Below are 21,306 nucleotides of genomic sequence, written 5' to 3' on the forward strand. Positions count from 1 at the left end.
GGTGTATGTGAGAGAGAAGACAAACTACAGTGGACAATACGAGTGCTGTCAGAAAAGAAAGTCAGAGGAAAGAAGACTATACTGGTTTTGGCTGAGGTGGAGTTAATTTTCTTCATAGTAGCTAGTATGGGGTGGTGTTTTGGATTTGTGCTGACAACAGTGTTGATAATGCCGAGATATTTTCATTACTGCTGAGCAGTGCTTACACAGAGTCAAGGCCTTTTCTGCTCCTCACCCCACCCCACCTGCGAGCAGGCTGGGGGGGCACAAAAAGTTGGGAGGGGACACAGCTGGGACAGCTGACCCCGACTGACCAGAGGGGTATTCCAGACCATAGGACATCAGGCTCAGCATAGAAAGCGGGCGGGGATGTTTGGAGTGATGGTGTTTGCCTTCCCAAGTCACCGTTATGTGTGATGGAGCCCTGCTTTCCTGGAGATGGCTGAACACCTGCCTGCCCATGGGAAGTGGTGAGTGAATTCCTGGTTTTGCTTTGCTTGTGTGCGCAGCTTTTGCTTTACCTATTAAATTGTCTTTATCTCAGCCCATGAGTTTTCTCACTCTTACCTTTCTGATTCTCTCCCCCATCCCACTGAGGGGGACGTGAGTGAGCGGCTGTGTGGTGCTTACTTGCTGGCTGGCGTTAAACCATGACAAAGACATAGGTATAGAGTGAAAGAAAGAAGAAAGGAGATCAAGGAAGAAGAAAAGCAGTGATAATGTATTTGATGTCAGCACACTGTGCAAATAACAATTCCTTGGTTCATATTTAAATGACAGACTTAGCTTTTCTCCACCCCTGGCCATGATCTTTCTGCCATCTTTGACCAATGGGTGAGCAGTCCCATGTGACTTGTGGGCAAATGTGGAGTCCAGACTTTATTCTCTACCTTGTGAACTGCAGTTTCACAATGCACTAGAGTCCCTAACCTTGGCGGGAATTCCTTCCATGGACCCTGCACTTCTCTGACACATAGTGCAATTCCTCTGGCTCTGCAAAGGCAGGCTGACAAGGGTGCAAGAGAGACACCACTGGCATCTCAAATACGCTAACAGAACTACTCCTCATCTCTAATTCCTGCAGACTCGAGCGTGCTCTCCCAGCGGGGATCACTCCGAAACTCACATGCTGCCCTTTCTAAGAGGAACAGTTTTCTCTCCCCTTGCCTTGTCCCTGAGGGACACGAGGGCTGTCCTCTCCACCATCTCCTGTGAGGACTTTGATTTCCCCCTCCAACTTCTTCCTGAGGTACTTGCAATGCTTTTACAGGATATGGGCTCCAGCTCCATTCCTCTGATCTTCTGTCCAAAAGGACTTCACCATTTCCTTGTCTCCTCTCGTACCTCGAAAGGGTGCAGCTTTCCTTATTTTCCTGTCTAGCATTGTTCCCACAGAGACACAGCTTTTCTTCTGATCTCCTGTTTTTTCCCCATGTCATAAAATTACAGCCTGGAACTCATCGAACAGAGTATCAGTGTTATGAATTTAATAAAATTCAAAAAGGGACTGTATAAACACATGTAGTTTATATAGACATCAAACCCACTCAAAGTTATCAAAGTGAACAGCAAAACAAACAAGTGAAGCTGATTTCCAAAACAAAGCCCACACAAACCCTCAAGACACAACAACTCTGATGTTTCAGGATTTAAACTGATCTCTAACTAACCGAGATTAGGATGAGACCTAAAGCAGAGGGCAGATAATCCCACATCAGCCTAATACAAAGTTTCTTGCACCTTTCTCTGTCTGTTGAATTTCAAAGATGGGGTACTGGACCAAATGGATTTGGTCTTTTGTCCCACCAATGCTCTATTGCTCTGAAGGAATGCTTTGGGCTCCTTCTTGCTGGTCCTTTCCTGTTTTTTTGTGGGATCCTCAAACTCTGCAGCTTCCCCTTGCCTTCCTCCCCCACTCCTCCCCATCCCCTCTAATCTCCACAGGGGCTTCTATATTAGGCTGAGTGGCTGGATAGGTCTCAGCCTCCATCTGGGGGGATTAAACTCCATTTATCCTCTTAACTCCGCAACAACTTCCTCGCTGAATCGTCTCCCCAGCTTCGCCTTCAGCCCAGCACTTGGCTACCACTTCAGCCCCGTCCCTCCAGGGGAAACCAAGGAAAAAAGGGACAAAACCCTGAACCCGAGTGTCAATGCCGATGCCCCCTGGGGAGAGCAGCAGCCGAGTCGGGGTCCCGCAGGACGGGGGCGGGATGTGTGTGTGTGTGTGTGCGAGGACATCCCCCTGCGCAGGGGGAGGGCAGGGATGGGCAGGGGGTCCCCGCTGGGGAAGGGGTGACAGACACCCCGCCCCACGGTGCCCGGGGAGGTCCTGAGTGTCCACCCCGCGGGCAGGGCCGCCCGGCCGAGGGCGCACCCCCCCGGTCAGGGGGTTGTCCCGGCAGGGGACGCCCGGACCCCTCCATCAGGGCCGGGTCCGGGGGCTGCGGCGCCCCGCGTGGGAGGTGCCGAGCCGTGCCCAGCGCCGCCGCGCCCGCCCCACGGGCGGCGGTAATCCCATCAAAGGGCCGGACCCAGCCTCCTCCCCCCTTCCCTTCCCTTCCCTTCCTTCCCTTCCTCTCCCTTCCCTTCCCTTCCCTTCCTTCCCTCCCCGTCCCTGCCCGCCGCGGGTGCAAGCCCCGCCGCTCCGCTGCGCTCCGGCCCCGCTCCGGCCCCGCTCCCCGCCCGGCTGCCGCCCAGAGGGGACGCGCGGGAGCGGCGGCGGCGGCGGCGGCTCCCCTCGCCCGCGGCCACCGGCACCCACCCACCCACCCGAGTTCGGGCGGCGGCGGGGGAACGCGGCGCACATGGAGGTGCCGGGCCGCTGCCACCGCCGCTGCCGCCGCCTCGCCTCGCTGCTGCTCCTGGCTTCGTGCTTGGGGTGCGCGGCCGTGGCGCGGAGGAGCATCCCCCGCCGGCAAGGTAGGGCGGGCGGCGGGGCCGGGGTCGGGGGGTGCCCCTTCAGCGCCGCGCTGGCACCCGGCGAAGTTTCGCCTCCCTTTAAAACCGGCGTTGCCGCGGGGCGGCGGGGTGGGTGTGCTGGGGGGGACGGGACGACCGGCGGCAGCGGGACCGGGATCCGTTTTTCTCTGGCATCTTACACCCAGTGCCGGCGGGTTCGCTCGAGTTACGGACCAGGACCCGGCGGCTGCTGCTGCTGCGGAAGGAGTCGGCAAAATTTTTTTATCCGTTTTTCCCTGGAGCCTGCAACCTGTGGTGCAGCGTGAGCGGAGTTAGGAGCCGGGTGAACCTCTGTGCCAGTCGGAGGTTTCGTGTCGGCAAGGCTGTGCTTCGGTTGTGAGTGACATTTATGTGTGGGGTACCGAGTAACCTAAGACATACAGTAGTACACGTGAAAGAGAAATGGCTAGGGGCGCAATAATTTAATCAAAAAAATATAGTTGTTCCATACCAAGCGTGATGCGGGGTGCTTCAAGGTGCTGCTTCTGGCTGAGCGTTGCCTGTGACCTGCCGGACAGTTAGTTCCCACGGCTGTCGCGGGGTTTTGCACATTGATCAGGGCGGTGGTACGTGGTCCTTAGTGGTTGAAAGTTAAAATCCTGGACTCTGAGCAGCTTTTACAGCCCCTGCAGTCTGCAGCGTATGAAACAGTAATGTAAAATGCAAACAGTCAGATGGGACACAGTGCACGGTGAAGTTTGACGCTCTGCATATGTAAAAAATTGTGGTGCTTAGAGAAAATATTGACACCCAGGACGGTTTCAAACATTGAGACTGTCCTGCAGTCTTTGAGGCCAACACAGGTATTTATCACTAACTTCACTGGTGTCAGATCAATGGAAAATATAACAAGTTTAGTAAATGCTGCCTCAGCTCACAAAGTGTTTGCAGGATCAGACCCTTTTTGTATATATTCCACAGTGTTAGAAGATTTGTATCACTGTTTTTTTGAATCAGTATTGTGCTTTCTCTTGCTCTTGCGAGGAAAAAAAAAAAAAAAGCCTGTACAGTTGGAAACTTAATACTTAAATACAGCCTGAGCTTAAAGCCCTTACTGGACAGATGGCTAATTTTACTGGTCTGACCTTGTCTCTTAGGGATCTAGTCCCATGATCCTTGGTTATCATAATAGCTACCATTAAGTACTTGAGGGAATTAGATAGGCAGTAGTTGTGAATGAGATGATTAGCAACTTGCATTAAAATACTAGGTATGTGAGGTTGGGGATGGAAATGTGTAAATATTTTTAAAGATTCCTCTACTGTACTGGTGTACTAGTTTCCCCTAATTACGGCACAATGACAGACCTAGTGGAAATGTATTCCTATGCGTTGAATTTAAACAGTTTAATACTTGGAAACAAATTATTTGTAGTACTGTGGAGCAGATTAATTAATTTGATACCATTGTGTGTACATTAGTTTTGTTAGCTACACATTTTATGTAAGTTTTTTTATAATTTACATTGTTTCACGTTCACTAACTGACTCATTCAGTTGTTCTTTTATTTTTTTTGCTGTATAAGAAGTAGCCAGTTTTATATGGGAACAATTTTTTCAAAATATGTGCAAACATTTGAAAATCCACTTCTAGTAAGATTTGAAGAAGGAAATCCCCCAGACAGTTTGTGTGCAGCAATATACAATTTAAATCCCACCTGCATTCTGCCAAGGGCTATTGGAATTGTGGGCTTCCAAGAATCGTGTTGCTGGGTCCCTACTGTGAAATGTTGCTGTCAAAATACTGAGAACAGGTATAGTTCCAGGTAGCTCACATCTCTGCCTTGTTGTGCGGCATATCACATGTCGGGCAGTTAAGAATGAAAGGGAACTGTCATTTACTTGCATATTCAAAAGTAGTGAAAGAAGAATAGATAAGATAGTAAAAAGTTCCTTAAGATTTTTTTTTTCCTTTCACTTTGCCCTTTTAATAGCAATAGAAGTGAGACTTGTGCAGGAATTGTAACTGAGGTGAAAGCAAATGGTTGTATTGAGTGAGAAGTGATAAAACTAGTTCATCTTCAATAACGGGAGCTGACGGGGAGGTCCTGTGGGTCAAAAGGAAAAAAAGTCAAATGCATCTCCATTTTTCCAAGTTTTTTGTTCAAGGGTCACCTTACAAGCATCAATTCTGTAATCCCAAGCAAGCAGCAGAATGAGAAATCTGTCTGTGAAGTTAAAAATAAAGTATATAGTAAAATGGCCACACATGCAACTTCTTAAATTAAACTTCAGGGGAAAAAAGCTGTCATGCTCTAATTTGAAACATTCTGATGACTGCTAAACTCTTTTGAACATTTATTTACCGTTACATGATACATTTGCTGGAGACAAGGAGATGGGATGACGGACACCTTGGGAAGGGCTTAAAACAAATCTTTAGACACCATGTTGTGAATAGCATAGTTGGGAACAGATTAGGCTGGGATTCTTTAAATCTTGTAGTCCCAGAAGCTGGCACTTGTCCTGCTGCTTTCACATTGTTTTCTTGCTTTTGCCTTCTGCAAAGGCACAGATACTCACTGCTTCTGTTTCAAGTTTCAGTCAACTGGTTGAAGCCTGGAAAGCTTAAACCTAGCCCCCAGTGTGTAATACTACTACTAATATAAACACAATAATATTGAATTTTAATGGTTCTGTGATTTTAGAGGATTATAGGGGAAAGAGCTGGCCACTTAGCTGATTTTCCATGGATGTTCATGGCATGAACTTGTTGCACTATATTGCGTTGTTACTTTTTTAGTATCAGAGTGTAAAGTTCCAATGCCCTGTAAAATATTAAAACTGTTGAGTTGGTCTGCATGGAGAAAATAAAAGATGCATATCTGATGCTTAGGAATACTTCCCCCCCCCCCCATATATTATGCTTGCCAACTAATATAAACAAGGAATTGGGCTTGTATTGTATCTATTTCCCAGATGTCCATAATGGTAGACATCAGTGGCTTTGTGTGTAAATGCTGGAGGAATCAGACCAGTTAAATTCTGAAGACTTTACAAGAGTGTAGCACTCAATATCAGGGCCAGAGTCTTGAAAGAGCCCAGCTCCCTGGTCAGCACTACAGTAAATGACTTTTTTTCCAAAGAACTTGGCTCTGTGATACCTGAATTCTTTAGAAAATCTGGCTATAATAAAAGCTGCTGGATATGGAAGACTTTTGAAAGTCTAGCCCTATTTAGGTATCAAAATAGGTCAAACTACCTTGAAAATCAGGTCTACAGATAGGGAAAATGTAGCAGTCTTTGGGAAGGAGGCTCCTTATTTGAGTTTTTTAAATATTACAATTTTTTGGAACAACAATAGAATAAGTTGTAATTTACTGCCATAATAAATTCTGCATGTAAAACGTGCAAGGGTGAGTGAGGTTGATCTGCTGCTGAATGCGAAGTGTCTGCAGAAAGGAACAAGTCTGAAGCTGGATGATTCCTAACACAAGGGCTGCAGAGCAGGCAGAGACGGTGTGTATCTGTGAGCTAAAACTAATAAAGTAGATGTGAATAATTTATATGGGGGAAGATTAATATAATTCTTTTGTTGTTTCAGACATTGGCCAAAACACGGGCTATGAGATCGCGCTGTTCAATGTCTTCAACACCAATAAAATCAACCAAGCACTTATTATATATTTATTTGCTGTTTATCGCATTTGGGTATAAGGTGTGTCACAACATTGTGTGACATTTTCATTTTGATTGGACTTGCTCTCATACCTCTGGGGTCCATATTCTGTTACATCCTGCTAGTGCTGATCAATCCCATCACCACCTTGCTTAGGTACGAGCTTTCCCCTAATACCCTCTGGGACAGCACTGGGCAGCACTGAATTAGTTCACTTGAGCATGTTACTTAGTATGTCACTGTTCATCACTCATTTTGAAGTATGTTTTCTGATTTTAGTTAGTTTTGCATGCAGCAAAACGTGTTGTGTCCTTTCCATCCTGAAATCGCTGTATTCCTCTGTAAAAGGAAACTTTTCGATAAATGTTTTTCTTGGGCACCATTTTGATAATGCTCCCTCTAAAACTCTTATACAGACTCACAACAGCATTCAAAAAGGTAAAATTAGCCAAGAACCTTTTAAAAATTGGTGGAATGATACCTATACCAGATATTGAGGTTCCCAGTGATGCTTTGGAGAAGGGGGATTGTTTTAGAGTTAAGGCACTAGAGTGAGCCTTGGAAAATCATTCTGTCCTGAGGCTGTCACAGACTTGCATTGAGGGTTTGCCAGTCCCTCCCAGGCCAGATTTTCAGTTTTCAAAATGGGGTTAGAGTGGTTTTGTGCTTTTTTTCTTTTCCAACCATGCCATATTAGACAGTAATAGGACTTCTGTAGGGTGCTCAGAACAGATATACCCCAATTTTAGTCAAGGCTGCTAGGCATAGCCTTAGCATTAATATGTAGGTGAATGCCTCCATATTGCCCAGCGTGCCTTGAAGAAAAAAACTCTCCTTTTCTCTGACAGACAGACAGTGACACTGGACTGCACAGGGCACAGAACTATGTACTGTGTACAGCTCGTTAGGAGTGAGCACGTCCTACAATCAGATTCACCTTCTTAAACTCAATGGCAAGGATTCTGAGTGTCAGTCACCCAAAAGACATCCTGCGGAGCAGAAGAGTATCCTGTTGTCTTAAAATGGAAAATTTCAGTGGATGAGTTCTCTTCAGTGCCCCATAAACTCATCAATTAGCTGAGAGTATACTTGGGGTTTTCCCATTCCTCAAATCATGCTTATATTGGGACTCAACCTTATGCCTGATTTCTGCTTATATCCCTTTGATGTGGTCTTACTGAAAATAAAAATGAATTAAAAAAAATAGGTGACTAACATTTCTGCTTCATGGTGGAGACTCAAAACAGGACTGATAGGACCTTTTCACAGCTTTTCTGTCACAATGAAGTGAAACACTAGAATAAATGGTTATAGAAAGTTTTTCTCACATTAAAAAGTTATTAAAATATAGCAAAGATGCTTACAATCTGAGTAAACTACTATGAAGAGGTCTCTGCAGACTTTATTATCGCATATATTAAGGAGTGTACAATTTGGTGCCATGTTTATGAGTGAATGTGCAACAGTGGTCTGTGATCATGTAATAAAAGACTTTTTAAACCACAGGCACACCTGAGACTATGTTAGCTATGTGATCTTGAATAAAATTTCCTATGCAAACAAATGACCTATCTAAAAAAACCCTACAAAACAAACAAACCCCCAAACCTATTCTTCATAATTAATTCCAACTGAAAGGAAATACTTTTGGGTAAGAATAGGCAAGATTTGATTTCCTTTTATTTTTAGTTAAGATGCTTACACATGAAAACCAAATTAGTTATTTCATATAACATGAACATCCAAACCACAACAAAAGAGGAACATTATTTTTTCAAACTTTTCAGAGTTGCTGAGCTGAGAACAAGCACAGCGGAGTTCATCTTTGTAAGTAACTGCTTCAGGAGGGCATAAGCCACTGAAAATTGGAGGCTTAGGTGGAAAGCTCCATCACAACCAGGTAACTAACCTAAACCTACGTAATGATATGGTGTGTGATGATCCATAAACCTCTCCAGGTGAGAGGCATATAGTGTGAAATACACCAAGTTCACACCAGTTCTTCTACCAAGCGCAGTGTAACTACAACCAAGAGTAAGGACTACTTATGAAGAAAGCTCCTCAGGCTATTGGCCTCCAATGAAAGAGAAATGTACGCAATATTGACCCAGAGAGCCTTTTATTCAAAAGGAAGAGGACAGCTATGGGGCTGTGGAAGAAACCCTGTTAATGACTTGCTGGCCATGTAGTTGGATATTCAAAATGCACTGGCTTTGTTGTCTTAAAAAGATCTTTCATTCAAGCATTGCCAAAAGTTATCGTAGATAATTTTTAGAGCTAGAAGAGATAAACTGTGTGGAGGTGCTAGCATATTCTGCACCTGGCTTTCTGGGTGTATCATCAAGTGGTGATAGGGTGTCTTTCCACTTATATATATTAACTTTATAGTTAATAAACACTTTTTAAATAACAGTGCAGATAGCTGATGTGTTAAGAGCAGTTCTTGTGAGAAGTGGACACCGAGTGGTTCTGAGTTTCCCCATGTCCTCAGAGGATGGTCAGGCTGGTGTAACTCACACAGAAAAATCCCCAAGGCTGGAAGAATCTCAAGCCAGATTATTCTTCACACCTCCCTCAATTTTTAAAGTCATTTAAAATTGCTGGCACCTGTGAAAATGATAGTACAGTCAAATATCAACACCTGTGTACATTTGGAAGTTGCAATTTGAATCGTCTTTCTAAAATGAGGGAAAATGAGCATTTTGTGACTGTTGAGCGTGCTGCTTTCAAATACAGAAATCATTCTGATTCTTCTGATGTGTCAGAGGCATTATTGCACATATAAAGTTTTAAACCAAGACTAGCTTTGTGTTGCTGAGCTCAAAAGCTTCTGAAAAAAATCCTAAGGGCAAAGATTATAGAGAAATTCACTCAAGTTAAATTCTTCCATGCATGAGAAATTTCAGCTAGAAGATCATTTTAGGAAAAAACATGAACAAAACCTGTCAAACTGCAAATGATGGAAAGTAAGTGTTTAGGACCAAAACTTTTGTGGTTTAATTAGAGATAGCAGAAGCCAAAATTTGTTACTTCGAACAGAAATGTGAGGTCTGTTTCATATTCTGCTTTCTAGATAATCTCAAAAGAACGCAACATGTTTCTAAAATAAGCAGGCTTTTTATGAAGATGACTATTTACAGAGAGGGTGGCATTGCAGCTGGTACTCCAGCCATGCACAGAGACCAATGTCCTGATGGCATTTTTAGTTCCCGTTCCCGTTTCATGATGTTCCCATTCCCACACGAACCCATTGTGTGCAGGTTGCTACTCTTCTCATCTTAATTGAACAGTCATAATGGCAGCGCTATGGTATGGTGAACTATGCAGTCAAGAATTGCAACTCTCTCTATATATGTGCTAAAGGACTTAGTAGGCTGAGATGAGAACATTCAAGCCATTTACCTCTGTGGAGTTGTAAGACGAAGTGCTCATAGAGAGGACAGAAGAATAAACCTGCAGAATATAGGGGTTCATCTGGACAAAGGACTAGGCGGCACCTAAAATGGGCAAAAAGGGAAAAGGAATGAGCTGTTTGAACCAGCTGATGCCAAGAGAAGGGCATGGCTTGCATGGTGAGGCAGCCCTGGTAGGGTCTGGGGCCAAAGGGTTGGACTCTGTAGGCTGCAGAAGCTAACATGCCCATGGAGCAGGGAACTCTTTGAGAGGATTAGGGAGTATTAGATACTGGCTTTGTGGACATCATAACTGTGCCTGGGTCATTCGCTGTTTGTTCCCTTACGTATTTGAACTTTTTGCTGAGATGTTTTTCCATGCCTCATTGTCTCTTGCAGCTAAGAGGGTTTTGACCCTCCCAGTCATTCTCCCAGATTTCCCATCCCACTGCTTGTTACTGCTTGTTCTTTGGATACACAGCCGTGTCCCACACTAAATTAGTGCAGGGATTCAGGTTTAAAAAACACATCTATTTTGGTCACTTAATTGAGACAAAGAATTTCCTCTGTGGTTTTTAGTGATACTGTTGGTGAATAGAGAGACTTGCTGACTGCAGAAGATAGTGAAATTATCCCGTTTTTTTATGGAGGAACTGAGTCACAGAAGAATTTCCTGTTCCTTGAGAAGATGCCAGATTTCCTCCCTGACCTGGCCTTCAGCAGCCTTTAATAAAATCACAGCTGCAACTGAGGTGGTTTCTCCAGTCAGGTTAGGATCAGTGTGCAGTGGCAGTCCTGGTGGATGTGCCCTTGCAGCAAAAAGGGCAGCAGTATCCTGGGCTGCATCAGGAGGACTGTTGCTAGCACGACAAGGGAGGTGATCCTGCCTCTCTACTGAGCACTGGTGAGACACATCTGGAGTACCGGGTCCAGTTCTGGGCTGCCCAGTACAAGAGGAGACAAGAGGCTGCCCAGTACAAGGAGCGAGTCCAGCAAAGGGCCACAAAGATGATTATAGGACTGGAGCATTTCTGGTATGGGGAGAGGCTGAGATGAACAGTTCAGCCTGGAGAGTAAAAGGCTCAGGGGGGACCTTATCAATGTATATAAATATCTGATGGAGGCAGTAATGCATATGGAGACAGGTTCTTCTCAGAGGTGCCCTGTGACAGGACTGGAGGCAATGGGCACAAACTGAAACACAGAAAATTTCATTAAATGTAAGAAAAAACTTTTTTTACTGTGAGGGTAACTGACCACTTGCCCAGAGAGGTTGTAGAGTCTCCATACTTGGACATATTCAAACCCTGTTAGGCAAAGTCTTGAACAAGTTGAGCCTGCTCTGAGCAGGGGTTTGGACTAGGTGATGTCCAGAGGTGTCTTCCAACATCACCCTCTCTGTGATTTTGCAGTGTCACAAGTATCTCTTGAAAATGTCTATTTCAGCTCTTGCTTTTAGCTTCCTTTGATGCGTCCTCCATCCTGTCATGGACTGAAAACACCAGCTGGACCAACTGCTCTGCTTTCTACAGAGAAGTGTGTGTTTGCTTTAGTTGTGATCAATATGAAGATGTTTGGTGGACGTCGCTACCATTTGAGGTGGTGTAGCTGTATGAAGCCTGTGCTGAAATTCCAGGGATAACCAATCTCCACATTTATTTTTGTGGTACTCTCTGGCGCATGACCAGATTGTTTGTGCCCACCAGTAATGAGCTTCCAAACAATTACTCAAGACTTGTAGGGATTGTGGGAACCCAAGATGCTGCATGTCCTGTCCTCACCCTGCACATTTATTGCTCGTCACGTGGTCAGCTTTGTCCTCTTTATACTTCAATCTTTTTGTCTGTGTGTGTCCATAATGCATGTATGATTGTCAGGTTTTTCTATCTAACCACTTTTCCAGAAGATCCCCTTGAATTTTGTTTCTTATACCAAGTAAGCTATTTCTTCAAGAGCTCACTTTTGTATGGTGTATCAGCAAGAGAGAAATTTGTAGTAGATAAAGCAAAGAGATTAAGAGAGATATCAAGAAGAACATTTTTCAAGTAGCATGAACAATTTTGCCATGGTTCCCATTAAAGATAATAAGCTTTGGATAGCAAACACCTGAAAAATAAAAAAGAAATTTCCAGATTATTTATCTGGCATTTTTACTTTTTAACTGGCCTTTTTATTTATATATATATGTTATCTATAGAATGAAGCTGTATTTTTTGATAATAAATACAAAGTCTTTCATACGTGGTTCTCTTATGTATTTTATCCATGTTATAAATGCTCAGAAAACATAGCAGGCTGACTTTTATCCTTGTTTTTATCATTTCATTTCAGAACAGTAATAGTGTGCTTAGTAGAGCTTACTGTCACCAACAATGTTTAAGACTCAGTTATGAACTTTAAGCACTGCGTGGTCAACTTCGTTTTCCTGTTTCTGCTTCCAGTAGTGTTTGGAGTGCCGTGTTTTCTGGAGCTCTGATGTTCATGCTTCCTAGCACCTCAGATGCATAACCCATGAGAGAAAAGAGAACTGGCTTTTTTTTCTGGTGGAAGTGGGTTGAATTCTCTTAGGTGACATCCACATTGGTACAAAAGCGGAGGGATAAGTCCTGGGGTAGGAAGGTGGAGGGAAATGCCTGGGGGAAGAGGGATGGAGGAGTGGAGAGGCAGCAGGGCAGACCAAACTGGGAGACCTTGCCCTTGCCACTAGCTGTGAGCTGCTGCTTTTGCTCAGTGGTAGGGTGAAACTTCACCTCTGGATGACACAGTTTTCCTTGGGTGCAGGGTTTCACCTGCGGTTCACTGGGTCTGTCTCACACAGGCAGCATGTGCAAACCTGCTGGTTTAGGGCAGCCATGCCACCACACTGGGGCTTTGACAGCTGAAGGGCAAGCCTGGTTTTAGGGGCGCGAGTGCTAGATTTTGACTCAGGCTTCCAGGAATGAACCTGAGGTTATGCAGATGGAGTGCCTTGGTGGTGCTTTTTACAGGCATCTATACTACATTTATACTGGAAGTGGAAAGCACTTCCATTAGGAGAAATATTTCACCCAGCTATCTCAGATGCAGGTACAATGTATGCAGGTATGCACTTGTGTTAGTCAGACTGGCCTCTGATCAGTAATTATTAAAAACACTAGCCTATAAGATTTATCCAGAGTTTGCTCTGTCTGTTCCTCTTGACAAAGGCAGGACAGGTATAAACTAGACCTTTGCTCAGAGATAATCGTGTCCCCTGCTTTTAATAACCTTCAGCACCAGGAATTCCCCAAAAGGGGTTCCAGTGTGTAACCGCCCACAGCTAGAAGTTTCTTTGTATATCTAGTTCTTAAAAATTATTTTAAAAGTCAGTTTCTGATTTTCCTTCTCACACCTAGAAGTCACTGTGCACTGTGCAGAGCTCCCATCCTCTCTCCTTTGCTTCTCTGCAGTCACGGAGCCTTCCTGGGAGCAAAGCTCTGGGGAGGGGTGCGGGGAGGGGATTGGGGCTTCTCACCTCTGCCCTTCTCTTCTGTGACCAGCAGGGACAAGGCATGCCACTGATATTGTGCCTGTTCTTTTTAAATGGCATTTGCTGTGTTGCACTGTAGCTTAAGTCCTGAGCTTTGCCTCCTTCCTTACTCTTCCCTGGGCTATAAATACCCTGATGACCATCACCTCAGATGTACCTGGGACAGATAACAGATGCTATATACTGCATCAGGAAAATATCACGTGGGTCCGAGCCTGCTATCATTATAACACTAAGGTTTTTTTTTTTTTCATTTTGTTTATTACAGTATTTTTTAAAAGACTAACAGAGATTGGGTTAGTCTCTCCAAAGGTTTGTGCACCGTGGTCTGGGTCAAAACCCATGATGCCTCTGTAGGGCCATACTACCTGCAGTCTCTGCACCAGTGCTCACTGTGTCAGTGTGCAGGTGATCCAGCGGATTTCCTCTTCTTGGGATCTAGTGCACTAACAGTGGTAGGTGAGTCGTTCAGAGGAATGTCTATCAATATTTCTCCATTTTTTGATTTTTTTTCCATGTTGTTGCTACTCAGGGTGCAGGACCAGGGGAGACTGGCTGAGATTTTCCAGTTTCAAGTCATTGTCCTTTGTAGTTGTTGCGGCTGGGAGATTCTTGATCTCTTACGTACCACTGCTGGGCAGTGGGAGCTGGAAAATACTTCAAAGAGATTAAAAGATGGCAGATTTTTTTCATTTAGGATTTCCTGATCTTTTTCAGTTCGTCATGCTGTCTTCATTCCACCATGGTGTTTGCATAACCTTGTTCAGACTGTAAAAAGAAGGGAAACAAGAAAAGACTTGTTTATTGTTTTACAAATAAGAATTTCACCAATATGTCAGTGAGAAAGTGAATGGGCTGTAATACACTTCGTTTCACCTCTAGGAGTGGACAGACTTTTTTCTTGAAACCAGCTTTTTCAATGATAAAATGCTATTTCAATAAAACTCATTTTTTTTTATGAATTAGTGAACTGAATTAAATAATGTTTGAAACAAAAGAAACCAACAGAATTCGTCTTTCTAGAAAATGTGTTGTTTTGAAGACTTTGATTTAGAATTAGTTGAATTGTCTTTCATGAGGCTTTTTATTCCTATAATTATGACATGTTAGTAGTGACAGCTGGCATTTCATCAACAAATTTCTCTTGTTTCGTGGAACCCAAATAGGAGACACATCAATGTGGAAAATAAGGAGTCCTTCAGTCAGTACCTCTTACCTGTTACCCACACAGATTAAAAGTGAAATAATGAAATGATTATCTCATTTTGTTGGCCTATGCCTGATCATTAATAGTAGTGCAGAAGATATAGTATGAAGATTTTAGTTTTCCAAACCACAAACTAGTAAAGATGAAATGAACTATCTGTTTTCCCTTGAATGAATTACCATATTATTGCATGTGGATTGTATCAGTGAATTATCTGTATATTATTTCAGGACATTTAAGTACCTGTGACTACCTGCATGCCTTGAAACAGCATAAACATCTAAAAAGGAAAAAGAAGATGAAATGTAAATATAATTAAAACTCTAAAAGAAAATTTTCCAACCCCAATCCTTTCAGATATTCCATTCGTGAATATTTTAAAAAATACTGTTTTCAGTCAGTATTGTTTTCATCTAATTTAAAATTTAAATAAGTTTTGAAATTTCCTCTAAAGTAGTAGTACCATGACGAGCTTTATCCAACTCATCCAAAGAGCTCCAGATATGAAGCTTGTGAACATAAGAAATATATTTGTTTTGAAGTTGGTTTTCTCTCATAACTATTCATCACTGTAGTAAGATTTTGGGGTCACTTCATGACTGGAAGGAAGGAGGACCTTGCCTGTGTCTGCATGAGCAGTTTTCTTGCCACAGCTGGAGGAAAGCATCAAGCTGAAGGGGTTGCTCCTGAGGTCTGCACAAGGCCAGCGTGGTTAGGCTGGGAGCAGAGGATGGATTAATTTGAAGTGTTCCCATTAGGTACCCAGGCTAACTCTGCTTAAAATCACAAGGGTAGATATGGAAGTGACATCTCTGCTGGTGGATTCAGTGATGGCAAGGAGCATCCCGGGGCACTGGTACATGGTTGGCTGGCCCAGACGGGGGACCATTCCCAGGAGTCACTTTGCCTGCGGCCGCCCTGATGGTAGCCTATGGGTGTTTAAGTTGTGGGCAGAGCCTGTTGCATGAAGCAGTGGGAGCCACAATGGAAATGACACTTGTATTGATGGGATAAGGTTTTTTACCATTTGACCTGGTTTATCCCCAGCCAACAACTAAGCACCACGCAGCCGCTCACTCACCTCCCTCACAGTGGGACAGGGGGGATAATCAGAAGGGTGAAAGTGAGAAAACTCCTGGTTTAACAGGTAAAGCAAAAGCCACATGCACAAGCAAAGCAAACCAAGGAATCCATTCCCCACTTCCCATGGGCAGGCAGGTGTTCAGCCATCTCCAGGAAAGCAGGGCCCCATCACCTGTAACAGTTACTTGGGAACACAAACACCATCACTCTGAATGTCCCCCCCTTCCTTCTTCTTCCCCCAACTTTGTATGCTGAGCATGACGTTCTATGGTCTGGAATACCCCTCTGGTCAGTCGGGGTCAGCTGTCCCGGCTGTGTCCCCTCCCAACTCCTTGTGCTCCCCCAGCCTGCTCGCGGGTGGGGAGGGGTGAGGAGCAGAAAAGGCCTTGACTGTGGGTAAGCACTGCTCAGCAGTAACAAAAACATCTCTGTTTTATCAACTCTGTTTTCATTACAGATCCAAAACATAGCTCCATACTAGCTACTATGAAGAAAATTAACTCTACCCCAGTCAAAACCAGCACACCATTTTTAATTTGAGTTGCTTTTCTGAAGCAAAAATTTAAATAACGGTGATTATTTAGAAATGATAAAATTAACTCCATCTTAGGGAGAGGGCTCATGTATTCTTCAGCTCACTTGGAGAGCTTATTTGGTGGCTTCACTAGTTCAGCAGTTTTTGCTATTTTTAGAAGTACAGAACCACAGACATCTATAAACAAGAAACAAAATAGCTGTAAGCAGAAAAGTAAATACAATGTTGTCAGCTCAACATTGTTCATCTACAGCCAAACCCTCCTTAACTTCTTGTATTCGATATACTTTTACAATGGATAGTCATAATATATGTAAGAGTGCTCCCCCTTGATTAATGGCTTCTTTGCATTGGACCAAAGCCATTGCTTCCATTTCTAGTTTCATCAAAGCATTTTGGACAATATTGAACTTTGTCTGATGGGCCAGAAAGGCGAATAGCTGTGTTTGTACAAAATGCCTTTAATTTTATTTTTAAATAAATTGGTTCCTTGTTCTTTTTGATCAGAGCTAATCTCCATGCCTTCTTAGATATTCACTGGATCCAACTGCAGAGGACATTTGCAGGTGGGATCATCACTGAGGTGGATCTTCAGGGTATCTACAAGTAGTAGATACGTTGTACCTCCCTTGTCTGCAGGTTTCCATCCAGCAGGCTGCGGAGGGGAGTAGGCTCTGTTGCAGTTTTGCACTGTGCATGGTGCTACCAGATTAACGGAGATTTCATGCTGAATTTTGAGAAGAGAGGTTTTTCTGACCTGAATTGTAGGAGGAATTACAAGTACCCATAGAGTTTTACACTTGAAAACTACTTCTATTTTTCATAGTCTAAACATGACCTTTGACACGTAACTGTTTAGACTACTTTTAATATCCATTTTTAGCGTGCCTAACGCATGATGTTCTGTAAAACCTTGCAGAATACCTCAAGTACACATTTATCTCAAAATAATTTTTTAGTACAACAGCGGATGTATTGCAACAGTTGTGACCAGCTGACAAACTGCTTTGATACAGTGCTGCAGCACGACTGTTTCCAAGCCATGACATCTGCTGCACCTCGGAGGCACAAACATTGCTCGTGTCGGGTCACGCAGTCACTTTGTCATGGTTGCGAAGGGAAAGTTCGGTCCAAAAATGGACATTTTTTACTTTCTGCTGGGCTGTGTGAAATTCGGACTCTGGCAACCAGAATTGACTCTGAATCCCCAGGCGCATGTCAATAAGCAGCGGCGGCAGGAGTGGTGGCTGCGGAGGAGTGCGGGGACTGGCCACGCTGCATGAGATGCTCCTCTCTGCCCTGCCCTCTGTCCTCCCCAAGAAACTACTCTATGCATAGGACAGGGCTGGCCCAGGTTTTCCTTTTCCTTTTCCTTTCGGATCCTGGTTTAACCAGGAGGCAGCACGGTCCCTGGCAGGGTGAGCACCGCGTGCCTCCTCGTCTCATGGTTTTGTCACAGGGAGAGCGGGATGCAGCGGTGCAGTGAGCGCATCCTGCACACTCCCCAAACCATCATTTGACCGCTGAGCATCATCTGAGACTGCTGGCAAAGACAGTGCTAGGTGCCAATGGTGCTTACGCTTGGTTCCCAAGCTCACCTCCAGCCACTGTCTTTGTTGTGTTAGGGGAATTCCCTGACTTCTAGGGAGAATTAAACAAGGAGGATGGAAATACAGACCTCTCCCACTCCTTGCTTTCATTTTCCCTGGCTTGAGTTTGTATTTACTCCACCAGTGACAATTTATAGGCCAGTGTAACTGAGGTCAGTATTTGGCTCTCTGTGTTTCTTTCATCATCTGCAAAATGGAGATAGTAGTGTTTAGTAGGGCTGGGTGAATAATTCATGGTGTGGCTCCTTATGAAACAGATGTTGCCTCTCTGTTTGCAGATAGTCTGTAAATGGATTGGATTTTTTTCAAATTTATTTGTTGTTCCAAATTATTTACCAAATTCTTTCTGTAAATAATTTTATTGTCCTGTACTGCATTCAGAATATGAATTTGAAGCCTGCCTTATATAAGTATTTGACGTTGCTGTTTAAAATTTGTTACTTCAGCAACTATGCCTCCCAGCAAACTTGTCTCAGAGAGCGTCCCCGGAAAGTAATACAAGGATGGCAAGAAAATGTTAAGAGAGAATGTTCAGGGGTATTCTTTTTCCTGTACTACTGATGCAGCTCTAATAGTAATCTGCCTCACTGGGTGTTGTGAAAATTGGAAAGGCGTTTTCCAAATGTGAAATGCTGCTTAAGTAGACAGCGATAGCCCAGCCCTGGCTGCTCTTCCCTGCCTCTCCTTTTGGCAGGGGGTGGTATGTGGTGGTGTATGGTCCAGCTACTGCTGAATGCAAGGCAGCAGGCGAGCACGAGGGGTGGTACCCTGCTGTGCTCAGAGCCCCTGAACCAAGCAGGGGTCCATGAGACTAAGTCTGCGCTAATAAAGAAAATGGGTGAGGGCCCAGAGAGCAAGCAGCATGGCATGGTTTGGCTCTCATCCATATGGCTGGACTCCTTTACTTCCCAAAAGGTGTCTGTACTAACTTATGGTTTGTGAGCTGTGCTATGCTCCAAACCATTCCTGGGAGACTTTCCTAGGAGGCTGCACCTGTGCCACAGATTGTACAGGCAGTATGGATGTGTGGATGTCCCTGTCTTTGGGTCCCAGGTAGTTTCCAGCATCTCAGGAACATATTTAAAAGCCTAGGGGTTGCTCAGCAGCATTGCTTGAAGTACTGGGTGGTTATTTGTTTACCTGAAGATCCACTTAGGATGTGCTTAGCTGCTCTGTGCCCCTTCCCTGGGAGACAGGAGAAGGCAGGCACCGGTGGGGTCCCTGGAAAGGGGCTGAGAAGGGATTGCATCTCCCTGTTTTGCCTTCTGGGAAATGCAACAGGCTGGGACGGAAACTGAGAATCTGGGTGGTGGCCTGTGTTTACAGAGTAGCAGCCTGTTAGAGCAGACTGTACTTGTGCATGCCCCCATTAACTCAGGTTAGATCATTGCAGGTAATGAGGACAATCCAAGCAGGTAGAGCCCTAAGTACGTTTTCCCTCCTTAATGTGTAAGTGCAGCCCTGTCCTCTTATGGCTAGATGAACTTCTCAGGGATGTTATAATAGTGCATTAGTCTTCAGAAATTCTTTCAAATTGAACTGAAAAGCAAGATCTCTGGGGTGTGTAGAAAATACAAACCACTACCTTACAATGGGTAGTCCCCTTTTCTGAAGGTGTATTGTTTTTTTATCCCCCGCTATGTCATTTCAACAATAAAAGGAAAAAAAAAAAAGTCTTGGTGAGAAGCCATTGCATGCAGTCCTTGTGCAGCCTTGCCCAGGAGACAGTCTGCTGGGAATTTTTTAGGTAATAATGGCTGAAGCTTCAGGCATAGGGACCAAACGGTGAGAGAAGTTAGGGTCTCTTAAACCTCATTTATGCATTTATCCTTTCGTGATTACACCTAGCACTGTGCAGGATTTCTTTTAGTGTTGAAGAGAAATAAATAGATAAAAGAGCCAGGAGAACAAAGAGTCATCAGTGTTAACTGAGGGGTGTGGACCCAGACTGGCCACACTTGCTCACTTAAATTAAGAAACATAAAACAAAAAGTTTTCTAGTGGTGGGAAAATGCAGGGTCAGTTTGAAAAGGACCAGGATATCAGTTCTGCCCTTGTTTTAACTACTTGGATATTGATGCTGACTGGCACTGTGCTGAGTTTGTAAGCCGTTGAGTTTTGTATTTAGCTTCAAATCAAATATGTTGGTGGCAGCGACAAGTGTAAATCTGATGCAGGCTTGCTTCACATCTAAAAATGACATTTACAGTAGCTTGTTTTCACTTGATATTTTGTCAGAGCTAGTGGACAAAAGGGGGGGAAAAAAGGATTTCTTAGCCTTTACTTAAAATTTTCATAGGTAAGGGCATGCAAAAAACTAAGGATAGTAAAACTGTCACCTTGAAAAAAATGAAGTTGTTGTTTAAGTGTCTGAATCAGTTCTTTACTAATTACAGTTGTTTGTTAGGTGGGTTTGGTTTCAAGAGCATGAACGATGGTGGTATGGAGAAGTTGTGTTAAAAATCTTGCTTGGGTTACACAGCAGACATGCTCCTCCACCTACCCGTTCTCAGACAGTAAATGCAGTTGCTGATGTGTTACTAGAGACATGGAGCTCAGGGTTTCCTTCTTCTCCAGCCTTTTTTTTTTTTTTTGCAGTAGTTGAATTAGCCATTGTACTGAAATGCCAACCTGGACCATGTGAAGAGGAAGAGACAGATAGGTGCTGTGAGACCAGTATAGCCCATATAAAAATGCCCTCATCCCACCGCAGCTGGTGAGAGATGGGGTTGATGGTGGCAGCACTGAAACCATGATGGCAAAAGATCCTATTGCCATAACCTGCATCTGGAGAGGGGCAGACAGGTGGAGTAGGAAAAGGTGCACCCAAGTCAAATCTGAGTAGTGGGCTATGTGTGACAGTTTGGAATGAGGACAACGCAGGTCTGTTCTTCAAAGTCATACCTGTCTAGTGGCTAAAGGAGAGGTTTTATGTCCTATGGCTTCTTATATAATGTCATTTTGTTTTAAGCAGATAGGCTGGGGCCTCCTCTCGATATACTGCTGGACTCACTGAACTGCACAGCATTCAGCGTGCAATGGAGGATGCCAAAGCAACATGCGAGCACCATCACGGGATATACAGTAAGTGATCCTCTATGCTGCAGTAGAGGATTGCAATACCTTACATGGCCTCAGACGACATGTGCAGCATGGTGAAGCAAGAAGGAGACCCCGCTCTTGTAACAAATAATACCAGTGCCCAGAAAGCGGTCAGGGGACAGTGGGATTAAACAGATTGAAATGTAACTTTAAGAAACAAGCAGTTCATGTTTTAGAAGTGAGCTATGATGGGAATTTGGGTTGGATACCAAGGACTTGCAGTGGATATAGATTGCTTTTCTGTTGTAGTTTTCATGCAAGCGTCTTGGTGATCTCTGCAGCTGATAAAA

The 21,306-nt window shown here is 44.1% G+C and overlaps 1 protein-coding gene across 1 annotated transcript in view; it reads left to right on the forward strand.

Moving 5' to 3' along the window:
• The first annotated feature begins 2,423 nt into the window (after positions 1-2,423).
• EGFLAM (EGF like, fibronectin type III and laminin G domains) overlaps positions 2,424-21,306 on the forward strand; it is a 76,956-nt gene continuing 58,073 nt past the window's right edge. The window contains exons 1-2 of the mRNA XM_075020035.1: positions 2,424-2,922; positions 20,889-20,998. Of these exons, the coding sequence (XP_074876136.1) occupies positions 2,808-2,922; positions 20,889-20,998 (225 nt within the window). The 5' untranslated portion in view covers positions 2,424-2,807. The remainder of the gene's footprint in view (positions 2,923-20,888; positions 20,999-21,306) is intronic.

This window comes from Buteo buteo, chromosome Z (genome assembly GCF_964188355.1).
Source record: "Buteo buteo chromosome Z, bButBut1.hap1.1, whole genome shotgun sequence".
NCBI classification, from domain to species: Eukaryota; Metazoa; Chordata; class Aves; order Accipitriformes; family Accipitridae; genus Buteo; species Buteo buteo.